The 15,751-nt window shown below is 39.1% G+C and overlaps 1 protein-coding gene across 1 annotated transcript; it reads right to left on the bottom strand.

Annotated features, from left to right (window-relative positions):
* Positions 1 to 743: 743 nt before the first annotated feature.
* Positions 744 to 12,923, bottom strand: HNRNPU (heterogeneous nuclear ribonucleoprotein U). Its single transcript, XM_026669388.2, has 14 exons — positions 12,085 to 12,923; positions 11,348 to 11,459; positions 11,187 to 11,260; positions 7,893 to 8,032; positions 7,277 to 7,376; positions 6,234 to 6,346; positions 5,391 to 5,654; positions 5,089 to 5,208; positions 4,437 to 4,565; positions 3,968 to 4,136; positions 3,268 to 3,513; positions 2,576 to 2,778; positions 1,707 to 1,778; positions 744 to 1,573 (listed from the first exon to the last, which is right to left on the bottom strand). The coding sequence occupies exons 1-14, from the start codon at positions 12,803 to 12,805 to the stop codon at positions 1,520 to 1,522; spliced, it is 2,517 nt and encodes an 838-aa protein (XP_026525173.2). The 5' UTR covers positions 12,806 to 12,923; the 3' UTR covers positions 744 to 1,519.
* Between the last annotated feature and the right edge of the window lie 2,828 nt (positions 12,924 to 15,751).

The raw sequence follows: 15,751 nt of genomic DNA, 5'->3' as shown, positions 1-15,751 counted from the left end.
ATGCAAACCATGACTGCCAACTTAATGGAATTCACGATAAAATGCACAAATGTCCACTTTCATTTACTCCTGTTAAACTCAATTCTGCATTATTCACTTGTAACCCCCCTCTCCCCCCCCCTCAAAAAAAAATTCCTCTCTGCAACTAATTTCATCTATATTAAACTGCAGTCACAGTCCTGCAAAATTCTGGTAATGAAGTTAGGAGTTTAAGCACTATTAGTGGACATAAGAAAGCCATTATGAGCTTTAATGTAGTAACTTGCAACACAGGAATTCAAACTGCAAAAATAATAAACAGGCAAATTTCCATATTTTCTATTAAAATGACAATTTGCGTAGGGTTCTCTCCCCTGTATCATAGGATGTGGAGAGCATACATTTTGAACCTTCTCAGAAATCAGTACTTTAAACATTGAACCTAACTGTTTCATTAAAGGGATTTTAGACCAATGTGGTGAGAATCCCAGAGTAAGAGTAAAATGATTTTATTTTATTGCAAACAAACGGCTAAAGTTAATTTCTCCACCCACTTTCTTTAAAGTAAATCAGCAGGCTAAGGAGAAACACCCATCTGAAAACTAACATGATTAAAAATTAGATATAAAATGGGTGAATCACAATTTCATTTGTTTACAAAATGGTGGAGTATACTACTACAAGCACACTAAATACACAGTATTTGTGGGGAAAGGGTTACAGACACACAGCTAACTTCATATAGATCCCATTAGACAACTGGATTTACAACAAGTTTGTTTAATAAGAAATGGGCAGAGCCAGCTTTTTCAGAATCAAAATGCAGAACAATGGAAAAAGTTGATGGTGTGTACCTTCACAAGTTGAGCCTCTACAGACAAATGCAACCAGGTTAGATTGTGCACTCCACCATCACTATTTAACTTTAAGGTTTGTTTTGGCCTCTTCAAAAATCATTGCCAAATTAAAAAATATATATCCCTTTCTTTATTGCCAAAAGACTCTCTTGATTTTTCTTCCTTCTTCCATATCTAAAAACTGTATAGAGAGGATGGAGTGGAAGATGGAGTGTAATGAACGTTATTTACATTGTATCTTTTGGGGGTGGAGCACAAAATAACCTGGTTGCTAAATATTCTGTTTTGATGACTCACGACTGTTTCCTAGAAATTGAGGGGAGGGAGGGAGGGAGGGGGAGAAAAAAAATCTTTAATCAGAGGACACCAGATACAAAGCAACATTTTACTTTTGTTGTGGTAAAAAAAAAAAAATCACATTTTACAGATAAAATGTAAGAACCCTGAAATACTGACACATTCGCTCATCGTGCACAATGCTGAGGTTCTGTTAAGATTCACTTTAAAACTGCAATTAAAAATGTACAAAAAGAAAAAAAACCAAACCCACAAAGCTTCTAAAAAAGGAACCTGCAGGCACTTCCTCTTGTGGAATGTTTAAAAAGTTAGCCTACTAAAGAAAACAGTCGATTTCTTGTGAAGGTTTTGAAGAAATATGGATCAGTTCATTTTTATTTGGGAATTCAATAATATCCTTGGTGGTAATGCTGACTCCATGGCTTCTGACCCCAGAATTGCTGAAAAAGAGCAGAGAACACAATGTTATGTCAAATTTAAGTTTATGGCTTACTTATGAGTCTTATAAACAGAGAGAATGAGGTATATGCAAACAAAAAATGTGTTTCATTTAAAACCGAGAAGCATACTTACACCCTGCTGCCACTGGTTGTAGCCCTGAGATTGATTTTTGTAGCCACGATTGTTTCCCCTTCCTCTGAAATTCTACAGCAAAAGAAATGGGTTAAATTGGGTTATCTGTTGAACACTAATCTCTGTCAATCCAATTAAGTTGTTTTAGTTAAGAAAAAGTTTTTGTACTCCAGCTAGATATAAATTCTGTCTTATTAAGAACATGCCAAACTTATTACTAAGAGCATGTCCCTAATACACTATGGTATATTTCAAAATGTGTTTATAAGTTATTTTTCATCAAGCACAACAGCCATGAACCATTTAGAGACAAACCTAAACGCTTTCTTCAGGTTAATAGCTGTGATTATACTATGCAATACTGTACTAAATATACTTGGAATCTGCCAGAATTCTAGATTAAAATCTACTATTTTATTTAAAAAAAAAACTGACTCACCCTACGAGTAACAGTTTAGGACTAGATCCATTTAGCTTAATAGTTATTTGAAAAAATGTAGGGATTAGGAAACCAACTGATTACACACTTGTGTTATCACTAAATGTGGCTTGTGCTCAGCTGTTCTATGGTCGCATTTATGTTACATGTCCATGTCTTTATAATCTTTAGTCATTTGGAGTCTTGATTACAACTGCCCACAAAACGGCATTACAAATAAATCAGTATGGATATCATTCCTTGATTAGAAATCATTGGAATCGAGTAAAGCATGTTAAGAAAAAAAACTGATTCAAAGTAAAAGTAACTGAAATGTTATAAAATTTTTAAACTTTAGACATACTATCAGCAACAGGCTCCAAGTTTAGTTATCAGAACATACTTTTAATTAAATCTAGAGACCATCTTCTTGGTTCTAACAACACATTACCTGGTTATAGTTTCCTCTGTTGGGCATTCCACCTCTGTTATAATTTCCTCTGTTTGAATAGCCTCCACCGCCTCCGCCTCCTCTTACTGGGAAGACAGGACCACGAGGATATGGATAACCTATGGCTCCACCACTGCCACCACCACCTCCACGCTGGGGCATATTGCCACCTCTCCTGTTATAGCCGCCACGATTTCCAGGGACTGTGGGGGGGAAAATGCTACTCATACAATGTCTGTGGTTTTTTTTTTAAACACCTATTACCCCAGAAAGGCACACACAACTACAAACAACTGCTACTCTTCATTGGTTAGTTTCTGCCCAACACCCAGGTTGCCATGAACTTTGCAACTAGAATCCAAACCTCAAATGTCATCTACAGGACCCCAAATGGAGTTCCTTAAGAATCATTGTAACAAAAGGAAATGACAAGTCCCAACTTTTTCAACCACCACCTGTCACTTTCATATTAATCATGAATCAAGACAAACGCTCTTTACAAAAGGTAAACAGCTGCATAGCAGTCTTTATCCTACTTTACAAATACTGGTACTGGCTTGTGTCTGAGCCTGAGAACTTTCTGGAAGTAGATATAGATAGCTGTTAATCCTTCACAGCTTTTTTTCTTCAGGCATTTAAGAAGAGTCCTACAATATAGGGAACATAGAAGGACAAATTGCACTACTGTCTACCTCCTCCTCTGAAGTTGCCACGCATGTTAAATCCACCACGTCCTCTCTGTCCACCTCTGTTAAACTGGTTTTTACCACTCTTTTTATTACTTTTCTTTGAACCAGTATTCTGCTTTTTTTCTGGAGGAAGGGCCTTCTTGCTTTCTTCTTTGTACTGCTCCAGAAGTTTTTGGGCTTCATCTTTTTGCAACTCTACGTAGATTATTTCATCAAAACATTCTGACACCTCTGGTAGAGTAAAATTTCCTATAAGACAGAGAGCCCTCAATATTCAGTATTTATTTCTGAAACCATCAGAATAAGCCAAAGTTCCCCTCCTATATAAAAGGAATATAAGACAGGTGATCTTCAACTCAAGATGCTAAGAGCAAGATTCTTGAACACTTGACACATTCTCCCTATAAAATTGAACTGGGAATACATGTCCACTCAACATGTTCAGCTTCGTTTTCTAGGGCACTTTAATGCCAAGACAGCTTTGTGCATCTGCATGAAGCATATCATGACTGAATAGTGTTAAGGACTGCAGCAGAGGGAACACAATATAGTGTTGTCTTAACAAAGTTACAGAAGTCTTCCAGTTTTTTTAAAGAGGCATTAATTGTTTAAGGCAAGAAATTTTGAATCTTTATAGATTTTACATTATTTCTTTAAACAGATACTCAACATCCTAGAACACAGTATAGATTATGTTCCATGCCTTTCATTTTGAGCACTGCATGCTCTGGAAGATCTTTTCCCTCCACCTCTGCCTTCTTTTGTGTTCTTTGCTTGTAGTCTTCATCTTTTGGGCAAACAACAACTGCTTTGCGCTGGAAGCCTGCAAACAGGCACATTTTTCTCCTCTGCGCAGCTGCAGACACATTTGTCTGAAAAAAATGCAGTAACTTACTACACGTAGCTGTCATTGTTAGAGCTAAGTTAAATTAGTGTGCTTAGATTTCACCTCCATATGTATAATGCAATGAAGTTTACAAGTAGAAGGAAATTATGCACGTTAGGCTGAGATTCTAGGGTAACCATTTTCCCCGATTTTAACTGTATTTTGAAACAATTGCTGTAATTTCAATTTTACGTATCAAATACTTATTTCCCACTGAATTTTACTCTATGCCCCTTAAACTGCAGCTTAATTGCATTAGTAACATAAAGAATTCTAGCCCCCATACCTGATCCAGAATAAAGTTCCGTTTCTTACGAGCAGCAATCTCAATAAATTTGCCAAGACACTGAGGTGCTCTTTGAAGCAGTGTGTTAAGTTTTCCAGTGTCAGCCATTTGCCGCTTAAAACCTGCAACCTATAAAAATCAAATAGCATGTATATCATTACTGATTTTAAGTTTACTTTATTATCCACTTTAATCTTAATAAATTAAAATGTCAAAAATAAAGCCACTTTATCCTTTCATTAAAGATACCAAATCTTAAACGTGCTATCCCAGTTTATTTTCTGTCAACTTGATTAGCCACTTGCAATAATCTTTCAAATCAGAAACACTAATTATTGGAATGTCAAATAAATATCAAAAAGAACTGTCTCATCTGAAGAGTCAGGATAGTTTTAATATTACCTTTCAGTCAAGAATGTGAAACACTTTTAACAGCTAAATTTCCAAATATAAAAATGAGCAATTTAGTGCATTCCCAACTCACTTGAACTGTCCTTGCCCTTTCCAGTAATGTCACATCCTCAATGAAAAGCACACAACTGATAGACTAGTCAAACAAATGACCTATAATTCCACTGCCAAATTATTTACAACAATCTAAAGTTGCTATATATAAAAAATTGTGCAATAAATTAGTACAGTAATATCTTACCATCATTTTGTCCATAATAGTATTTGTTCCAAGAATGTTGTATTTTCCAGGATTATCTGATGAATGTTTGGTGACCCATGTTGTCTTCCCAGCCCCAGGCAAACCAATCATCATGACCACCTAATGAAAATTTAGTCATGATATCAATTATAAAGCCTCAAAATAAAACACTTCATTATCTACTCAAATGTTTGATTTGTGCTATAAGCCTTCAACACTGCAAGACAGAGTAGGTAGAAAACAATCCTCCCTTCTGAAAGCACTAAGCTTTTGTATTAGTTCAAAAATGAGCTATTACTTACTTCACATTCTTTCTTATGTTCTGGTCCTTTGGGTCCTCTAACTCTATCTTCCAGATTAACATTTTGGATGAATGTATACCCCTCTGGTATGGGAAAATAAGGCTCATCTTTTTGGCCAAAGTTGAATTCCACTGCACAGTTATGGCAGAGGACATGTGGGAAAATGGGCCGTTCAGAAAGAACTTCTTTAGGGATCTTGAAAGCAATTCCAAGGTCCTGCCCATTCTTTGAGTAAGAGAGTTCCACCTCATCACCATCAAAATTCTGCCATAATAAAAAAATACTTTATTAACATAGTGGCAATTCCTCAGTTGTTTAAGGTATCAGAAAAAAACCATAAATCTAAACAGATTACTAGTTAAGATTTAACAGTAAACTTTAGACTGAAGGTCAAGTAAAGCTGCAACAAAACTAGAGAAACATTAGAGTCTGAGAAATGTTCTGATCTATTTAGGATTGTTTTGGTTAACTTTGGAAAATACAAATCTCCTCCCTGACTATCCTGTTTCAAAGAGGTTCCGTGCTTATTAAGTAAATTTGCCAAACAGAAGGAATTAAGACTTGAGGTTCCAGATGAAATATATTCTTTTAATATTCATCTCCTGAACATCCCAAATAACTTCTAGTTCAGAGGATTTATTTGTGGAAACTTGTCTCTGGAATGACATGGTACAAGAGAAGATTCAGAAGGCTTAAAGGAAAGGGAACTTTCCCAAATTTTCCAGAAAATTTTCATTACTGTAATAAAGTTATCCAGTTAGTTGTTCCAGTTATTAAAAATTACACAAACACACAACAGTAAATATGGAACATGTACAACCCTGTAAGATAAAGACAACTTACAGCAAAACATCCGATCACATCATTTTCATCAAATTTCTCACCAAAATCTTCAATCTCACAATTGCATGTCTTTATCCCTTTTAAGGAGTATCCATAAGAGAATTCCTCCTCACCTAATAAATATGAACAATTGCAGATGAGGCTTTCAAACTGTAGAAAACACAAACACTTACTACTAATGGCACAAAGCAAATTATATATTGAAAAGGAACTAGTTTTTTTTGACAGGGAGGAGTGTTAAAATGCCTCAACCAATGGAACGAAGTACATTGTTTTCTATCCAATGTGATTCTCTCTAGCATTCTATGCCAAGCTCTGAAAAAATATTTTTCACAAACTTACCAGTAAACCCATTATCCTAAATGGAGTCAAGCAGGTAAATGAGAGTAGAGCTAAACTTGACAAAAATGACTGATATTTCTAAAAGTTATTTCTTGTAACTCTCTTTTTCCTTGATGTATGAGGAATGAGTCCTTCCTGTATTATCCTACATAGAAGCTACACTTTCTATATTCCAATGCAGAAGAACTTCCAAAAGTAAAAGAGTTTTTTGAAACTTTTTTTGTAACACGTTGATTTTTATAACATTTTAATCACTGTTTTGTATTGCCTTGGGAAGCTTAACACAAAACATTTCATTTTGACTTGTTGCGAATATGAAATCTAGTTTCAGGAACAAATCATATCCTTGAATATTTCAACTTTGTAAGAACACCAATGCAACCAAAAAATTTAAGAGCAAAAGTTTTGTATACCCTAGCATGTATATAAAATATAGCAGATCACACACAAGCCGCTTTATCTTCCCATTACTAAGAGAACCCAAGAATAAAATGATTAATGGGAGGAGGAAGAGGGACCAAAGGTGCCTAACTGGCCAACTCTCATATGTACACTTAATTACATTTTATTTATATTACAAATTTAGCTAATTCCAAACATTAACTGAGGTTTTTTTTTTAAAAAACTGAACTTTATCCTCTCTCATCTCCTAATGGCAGGAGCTTAACTCCACAGAAAAACCAGAAAAAAAAACATCTTACCAAGCAGCATCCCACTTGTGTTTAGTGACCAGCCAACTCTCACTTCATGTATGTCAATGTCTTTTGTATACAGATGTTTAACAGGAATTTTTTCAGTTACCTATTCCATAGAAAATAATAGAATTTAGTTTTGACAATACAAACAGCTAAAAATATATACCACCAGGGATTTCTCTTCAGAATTTCAGCCAGACACACCCATCTTTCCTCCCCACTTTTCATGCTATATGTATATTGAACAAAACCGTTTTTCGCATGGACTTTTTCTTGCTATTTTTGCAAACCTGAACATTTCCTTTTGTGTATGGATGATGCTATTTTTGTAACACAGAAGTCCACATTTTAATTATTTTAATAAACTGCTGATATTGAATTTAATAGTAATCATATACATTCTTCCCAAGAACCAATAATTCTTTTCTGGTTAGCTTTTTCTTTAAAAGCAAAGGGAATATATTACATTATATTATATTAATTTTTAATTAAGCCTGGTACATATCCATATTACCATCAGATACCAACAAAGTATTTTCTTTGCCTTTACAAGTTGTGTTTCAGCAAAAATACTTTCAGCGTCAATGACCACCGTATTAGGTACACTATTCATTTCACTTACTTTCATCTCAAAACAGACTTTTCCTTTCGAAACGCCATAGGATGCTCGTCCTCCAGCCCAGAGAAAGGCAAAACTTTCCATAGTTAATGAAGAAGCACTAAAACGATCTCTTGAAATTTTAAAGTGTAGGTCACAGTTATCTGTCCCAAAAAAAGGGGGGAGGTGGGATACTGTTGTAGTACATTCTAACATGAAAATGAACAGCATCTTTTAAAAATGTGGTTCAAATTATTTTGATTTAAAAACAACTTGCATGTATTTTTGGATGACCATGAGTCTTTGTAAATGAATTCAGCCCACCTCTGTAAAAGTTCCAAAACAAAGCAGTAAAATCAATGTACAGGATACTTAAATTGACTCCAGAATTAAAATTTTCTACATGCAGCTTAGGTATAAAGTGTGTTTGTCATGCATTTAAACAAATGTGGGTATAAAATAGATGACCTGCCTATTAGCTGATGACTGGATGACTTGTACAATTTTCCAAACTTTTTTTTAACAATTCAGAGAAAGTTAACGTTCAAGCTGCCCTTGTATCAATTATTTCATATTTACAAAAGCAGTTACCCTTGACCAAGAGCTTTTAATACTCCATGAATCAGGTTTTGAGTTCTGTTGAGCATCCCGGATCAATACTCAGATAACTATGCAAACAATTTCAATTAAGTTGCAGTAAGCAAATCATTTGCTGCAGTTCCTTATCTAACTTGTTTACTTCTGTGTGTTCACTAACATGTATCCAGCATAGGATAGTGGGCACAGCACTAGTAGCAAAATAAATGCCAAAAGTTTGCCCAACTTTCCTTTGGAATATGCTCCCTTTGTATGCTTTGCTTGTCTAATATAACAGAAAATTAACACCACACACAAGATGGTTTTAAGACAACTTAGGTGTCACATTAAGAAATTTTCAATGGAGCTTTAAATGTTTTTGAACAATGAACACCAAAATAATCACAAACTTCCCAAATTGATGTTAGCCTAGAACAGCCCTTTTTGGGCACCTATGCCAAAAATTGCGTGTGCATAAAGGCAATTGCAAGCGACCCCCAACGCACCTTGCGCACGCACACACCGCTCATGTGCGCAAGACCAGGGGTGGGTTTCTACCAGTTCTGTCCACCTCTGTAGAACCGGTAGCTCTGAAGAGCAGCAAACATAGAACCGGTTCTATGTCTGCTGATGTTTTTGCCCACCCAGGCTCTTACCTGACCTTTATTTCCTGATTTTTCAACTTCAGCTGCCATGCGAGGCACAGTTGCAGTTAAAAAAGCAGGAAAAAAAGAGGGCTGTTTCAAAGGCGGCTTCTCTGCACGCAGTGTGCTGATGACGATTTACACGCAGTGTGCAGGGAAGCACATCGTAAATCACCGAACCTCGCAAATCCTGAACCGGTAGTTAACCCTCTTATCTCACCCCTGCGCAAGACCCCTGCACACCCCATGTCTCTGCACATGCACGCATCTCCCATGCACCCCCACCTTCTGCACGTGTGCCAGATACCCAACAATCAGCTCGCGGGTGGCACGCGTGCATGCAGACTGGGGCTCTTCTGCGAGACCTCTCATGTGCCAGCAGAAGTGGCTCTGAGTGCCACTTCCGGCACGTGTGCCATAGGTTCGCCATCACGGGCCTAGAATATTATAGATACAATTCATACGTAATAGGTTTCCGAGATAACTTTGTTTGATAATGTTTGATAACTTGTTTTTTAAATTTTTACACTAATCTGTCCATATTGTGTGAAATTACAGTATCCAATGTCATTACAATAGGTATTAAGAGACTTCCTATTTTGTTTGTGTTTCCAAAAATTTCTATATCATTTTCAACTTGTGGCGTACCTCTAGATTTATAGATGGGTAGAGAAAAATATTTTTCATCAATTTCAACTTCTTCTGACAGATACTACCGCATTTCACTCAAAGCAGTAGTTTCATTTTAAAGTATTTTTGCTTTTAATGCCAAACTTAAATTTTGGCCTCTTAACAGGACTTAAGCCCTGTCAAGTATACTTACTCAGAACTAAGCCTCCCTGGATCTAGTGCCATGGTGGTGAACCAATGGCATGTGTGCCAGAGGTGGTACACAGAGCTCTCTCTCTGGGCATGCGAGCCATCGCCCCAGTTCAGCTCCGCCATGCATGTACGCACCTCCCATGGCCAGCTGTTCGGTCTCTGCAGTGCATACACAGGGCTCGTGCGCACATGCACGGGGGTCATGCGTTGCATTTTGGGAATGTGTGCACGCACTTTGGGCACTTGATGCCGAAAAGTTTAGCCATCACTGATCTAGTGGCTCTCTATCCCAAAATCAAACTCACTGTTCATTCAAAACTACAGTGAACATGCAAGCAATAGGCTTTTTTATAAAACAGAAGTTAATAATTTTCTTCAATAGCCATGCTCCATGTATTACTTAAAAAAAAAAAAAAAAGCTTTAATCACTCATCAGTTAAACCATTCGTGAGCAACATAGCATGAAAAAATTGAAGGAACCTAAAGTGAAGAAAAATCTGATTTACTGTAAACTTGATACAGAAACATATTTTAAAACTGGTTTCTATCAGTTTGCAATACTTTACCAATGCAGGCTTATGTGCTTTGTTCCAAACGTTTAATAGTACTTTATTATAGCTCTGAAAGTAGTATCCACAACATAAAATTCCACTATAGCTTTTTATGGAAAATGGTATTTTAAAAATTCACCGGTAATTAGTATTTTGCATCATATTGGCTTTCATGGGAATATATGTTACAATTTCTCTATAATAATTACTTGGTTATAAGCAGTATTTTAGTTCAAATGTTCATATCATAAAATATTTGGAATGACTACAGTAAGATTTTCCAAGTAAAGCTCTAAAATATAACCAGCTTATGAGTATTACAACCACAATCCTACATCCATGTACCATTGAATAATTCCCATTAACTCAAACTTCAGAATGTAGGAGTGATGAACTATATATTAGAGCTGTGTATCAACCCAAAGTTGAGGGAGAAATTATAATTCAGAGACTAATATAGATGCCTGCACATGGTTAATTTTAAAAGTTAGGCATAAGTACAAGATACACTCAATCTGTACCTATATACTTGCACCACTTTCTCATTTGGCTTTTCATCATTTGCACATCTCTAAACAATCTTGATAAATTATAATAGTAAGGGTCATTGAACAATTCAAAGAAAAGCATAAATTGTACCTCCAGTGTGATAATAATCGTAAGTAGATCCTCAAAGTCTTACCAAAGAAGTATCTTTTAAGAGACCAGCACACTTTTTTACTTACAAGTATCAAGACAAACCACTGTGTCATCAAAGTGTTCATCCTCTTCTTCAACAGGTGGCTGTGGTGATTTGGCCCTGATCAATTAAAAAAGGCACTTGAATTCAACTATCGGAAAATATTTTAAGTATTTCATTAAAAAAAAATTAAATGCCACTTATTACCTGCTATATTTGTTTTCTTCAATGTACTCAAAATAGCCCCGTCCATGGTCTTCCCGTGGTCTTTTCACTCCCCTTTTTTTCTCACCAGGTTTCTGTTCAGATTTAGTTTCCCCTTGGGATTTTTGGAGGAAAAAATAAAGTACATTAGAAACAATATAGTAGGAATGCAAAGGGACAAAAATCTTGCTCTGGAAATGATACGCCCTAGCTGACTAAGCAACAACCCATCGCTATATCCATCCACCGCTTTCCGTTTCGTTTCCAGAACTAGCCGGCCATTCCGCGGCTTCGGGCATCATTTCCGCTCACTAAATTTGAAGGCGGCTCCAAAAAGACCTGGTAACTCTCACCCAAAGAAATATGCCGCTGCGAGAGGCCTACAGCGGAAGAAAAGGACTCGCCCGCCTCCATCGTATTTCGCGTTTGAACTCGAGGCCTCAGCGCCTCGCGAGCGGATGTGACGCAAAAGCGCACAAACGCTCCCCCCCCCGCGCGCGCGTTCTACAGCGCGCCCCAGCGGCTCCTCTGGGCCGCCCTTCCCCCGCGCCCCTTCCTCGTTGCTCACGAAATGGCGCAAGCGCCCCTCCCCCTCCGAAACACGCGGCGCGCGAGGCCTGGAAATCCCCGAAGGACAAGTTGCCGCGGCCGCCGAAAAAAAAAAAAGATGGCGGCGCGCCCCAACCCCATGAAGAAGCTACCAACCGCCTCCGCCCATCTGGCCTCCGCGAAGTACTCACCCGCAGGGCGAGCGGGCCCTCCGGGCTTTTGCTGCTGCTGCGGCTGCCGGGTGGGCGAGAGCTGCCGAGTGGGTGAAAGCTGCCGAGTGGGCGAAAGCTGCTTGATGGCGGGCTGGCCCGAGGATGCAGGAGTCGAAGCCGAGGCCTCCGGAGCGGCAGCGCCCTTGCCAGACAATTCTTTTCCCACGGCGCCATGGCCGTTGGCGTTCCCGCTGCTAGTGGTGGACGCGCCGCCGGCGGCGTCTTCCTCCTCATCTTCCCCCTCTTGAAAGCCTTGGTCGTCGCCGTTCTCGTCGTCTTCTAGATCGTCGGCCGCCTCCTCATCACCAGCGGCCACCCCCTCGCCGTTTTCTTCGCCCAACTCCATGCTTTCTTCCTCCTCCTCCTCTCCCTCTCCCTCTCCCTGGCAGCCGCCGAACTCCGCCTCCTCATCGTCGTCGCAGGCCGCGGCCTGGTCGGGCCCTCCGCCTCCCGAAGCCATCAGCAACTGCTCCTGGGCACCTCCGCTGCCCGGAGCGGCTTCCCCCAACTCCTCGATGTTGCCATTGCCGGGCTCGGTGCTGGCTAAGCCCCCTCCACCGGCCTCCTCTTGGTCGACCGCGGCTTGGAGCCGTTCCATGAGCTCGGCCTTGAGGCCCTTGTCGGAAAGGCGCCGCTTCTTCAGCTCCTCCTTGAGCTCGGACACCTTCAACTTTTTCACGTTCACCGGCGAGCAGCTCATGGCGGCAGCGGCGACGGCAGGGACTCGATGCGGTCTGGGTGTAGGCGGCTGGCTCGTATGGCTGCGGCAGCTGCAGAAAGAGATCCGCCTGGCGCCAAATCCTTTCACCGAGGCTCGCGAGGCAGGAACGAGGAGCGCGACTCACGGGCTCGAGCACGTAACGCTACGCTCAACCCGCCCCCGTCGCGCGCCTCTTATATTGCCTCGCCCTCCTTGCCACACTGCCTTAGCTGTCTTCTCTGGCGGTAAACAGTACTACGGTAAACATGGGGCGCAGCGAAATTTTTTTTTCTTTAACTGTTCCCTGAATTACGGGCCAATGTCCCAGATTACGGGATAGCTCACTGGAGGTTGGGCCCTATACCTTCACCCAGAAAACATACCAGATTGAATTAGATATAAAATATTGCTGTTTTTTTTTCCCTAGCAAACTGTAGGTTTTAGATTATTTTTGGCACTAGTTGCACATTTTACAGGAAAGTTATTGTTTATGACTACATTAAAAAGCATCTACATGGAAAATGGAAATATAATAAAATATAATGGGGCCAAGGTTTGCATTGGTTGCCGTGTATTGTAGCAACTCAGAAGCTATACAAGTGCACATACACTGAAAAGAAAAGCAGCCTGAATTCTACCTTTGTCCAAGCCATTTTATTAAAAATTGTTTAGTTTCCACTGTCAGCCCTTCAGTGATGGTTGAATGCCCTCAAGTATGGAATAGTAGCAGTTAAGATGGCTACACTGATATCTTTGAAGATCTGCAGATTCCAAAGACTGTCCATCACAGCCCAAGGATACCAAATTATAATACCTTACATATACCTTGCCTATACTCCCAATCTATGCTTTTATTTTAAAGAATGCACTTTGCATTCATATTCAATAGTCTGTTGTATACCACTCAGTTGTGCAGCACAATTTTTTTTTATTTCTGTAATCTTTAATTGCTCTCTGCATTTGTTGGGCTTTATACAAAAGCAAGTTTTGCACGTTCTTTAACAAAAGTCAAAGAATAAAACTTTAAATTATATATTAGGCAAATAGAGTCAGCCAATCTCAAACATAAGGCCTGTATAGAGCTAACAACAATTCACTACTAGGATGCTCTTCTTTTCTGGAATATTAGCTAGCCATCAGCTTTTTCATGTGTTATATTAATATTTCAACTTACCAGTCACATATTACAGATTCCTACTGTGCTAACAATATGTGGACAAGAGGTGACAACTACATGCTTTTAATTTGCCTTACAAATTAGACTAGATTTAAGTGCACTATTCTACTGTTTAGAAACCAAAGTATATGAGAAAAACAGACAGTTCATTTCTATCACTTATGGCAAACATTTCATTTTCAAATATTACCCAATCATATATCTTTTAGATAATATACAAGAACATGATTACAAATTAAGTTATGAAAACAAGAGTTGCTTAAAAAGGTATCTCTGATTTTGTCAAAGTAAATCAAAATTACATTAAAAAGTATTTTTTCTGCTTTCTCATTCCTCATCTCTATACGCTTTCCAATTTTATACAAGTTATCTTCAGAGATACTTAACAAATACAGTATCAATTTTTAAAAAAATCAGAAATTCTTAAAATAATTCTGCTTTAATTGGCAATACATGTTCTATCACAGGTATTATAGAGTGAAAGATACACAATGGTAGAAATATGAGTGTCCTTCCTTCCCCTTTTACCTTAAATGTCCTGGCCTTCAAAATCACCTAGATGAATAAATTGCTCAGCAGAAAAAAGACAACTGAAGGAAGATGCAGTCACAAACTGTCAGTCTCAGTGTATACTGAACAGTGAGGATGACAGTAGAACAGAGAATTTCAGAAGATGTCAACTGCATCCTTGCCAAAGGCCTACAGCACTGGCAACTGAAAGCAGGTCAAGTCACTGGCATTTAAGACAACTGGGCCAGGGCATTAGCTATCACCATGTAAAGACCCAAGATACCAACACCTGGAGGCTCATGGATTAGTAGTTTTAAAAGTCCAAAATAGCGGTAATGAAACAGCAGCTGCTCATGCTGAAGCAGAATACTTTGAAAAGCCTGGAGCCAGCAGCTGCTCATGCTGAAGCAGAATACTTTGAAAAGCCTGGAGCAAAGTCATTCATCCTCAGAAAGTCAAGATGGTAGGTGACTAGAATGTCAGGGACTGAACAAGGATTGTTGGTCCAGGAAATGGAGTTAGTGGTACACAACATGCAGTTGCATAAAAGCCCTCCTGGCCACGATTGCCACCTGTTCCTTCAGTAGGAGTGTTGAGTCCAGAAGAACCCTCAGGTTACACAGTGGGTCTGTTTGGGACAGTGCCATCTCATTTAAGACCAAAGGTGGCAATTCTCCATGGACCAAAGAATCCAAAACCTAGAGCCACTTGTTCTGGCCAGGATTCAATTTCAGCCCATTGCTTCTAATCCAGCCCTTAACAGCCTCCAAGCACTGCAAGAGGGAGGACATGGCATCACTTGGCTCACCATGGGCCGAGATATACAGCTGGGTGTCATCAGTATATTGATATCTAAGTCACCCATGATGGTGGATGATCTCACCCATTGGCTTCATGTAGATGTTAAACAGAAGTGAAGAGTTCCAAAGGTTCTTTTTCAGGAGGCAACTGGACTTTCTTATATACCTCCAAGTGCTTCAACAACCCTCTAAAAGGATGCAAACGGCCAGCTATCTGCAAGGTATATAAATCCTTCCATTCCCCACCATCTAGTCAGAGCTGAAGAAGCTTCTTGGATGAGAAGCAAAACGTCTTCAGAGAAAAAACAAAGCCCAGTTGCCTCCTGAAAAAGCACCTTTGGGACAACCATGACCTGGATGACTGAGAATCTCTATAGACTTCCAGAAGTGAACAGAGTACTGAGTCCTGCAGAACCCTGAGGACTAGACCTCTTGCTTCTTATCAACACCAACTGAGAG

The sequence above is a fragment of the Notechis scutatus genome, chromosome 1 (assembly GCF_049901735.1).
Source record: "Notechis scutatus isolate UNSWTSFEM ecotype Mainland chromosome 1, rNotScu1.2, whole genome shotgun sequence".
Lineage (NCBI taxonomy): Eukaryota > Metazoa > Chordata > Lepidosauria > Squamata > Elapidae > Notechis > Notechis scutatus.
This window is presented reverse-complemented; position numbering and strand designations above follow the sequence as displayed.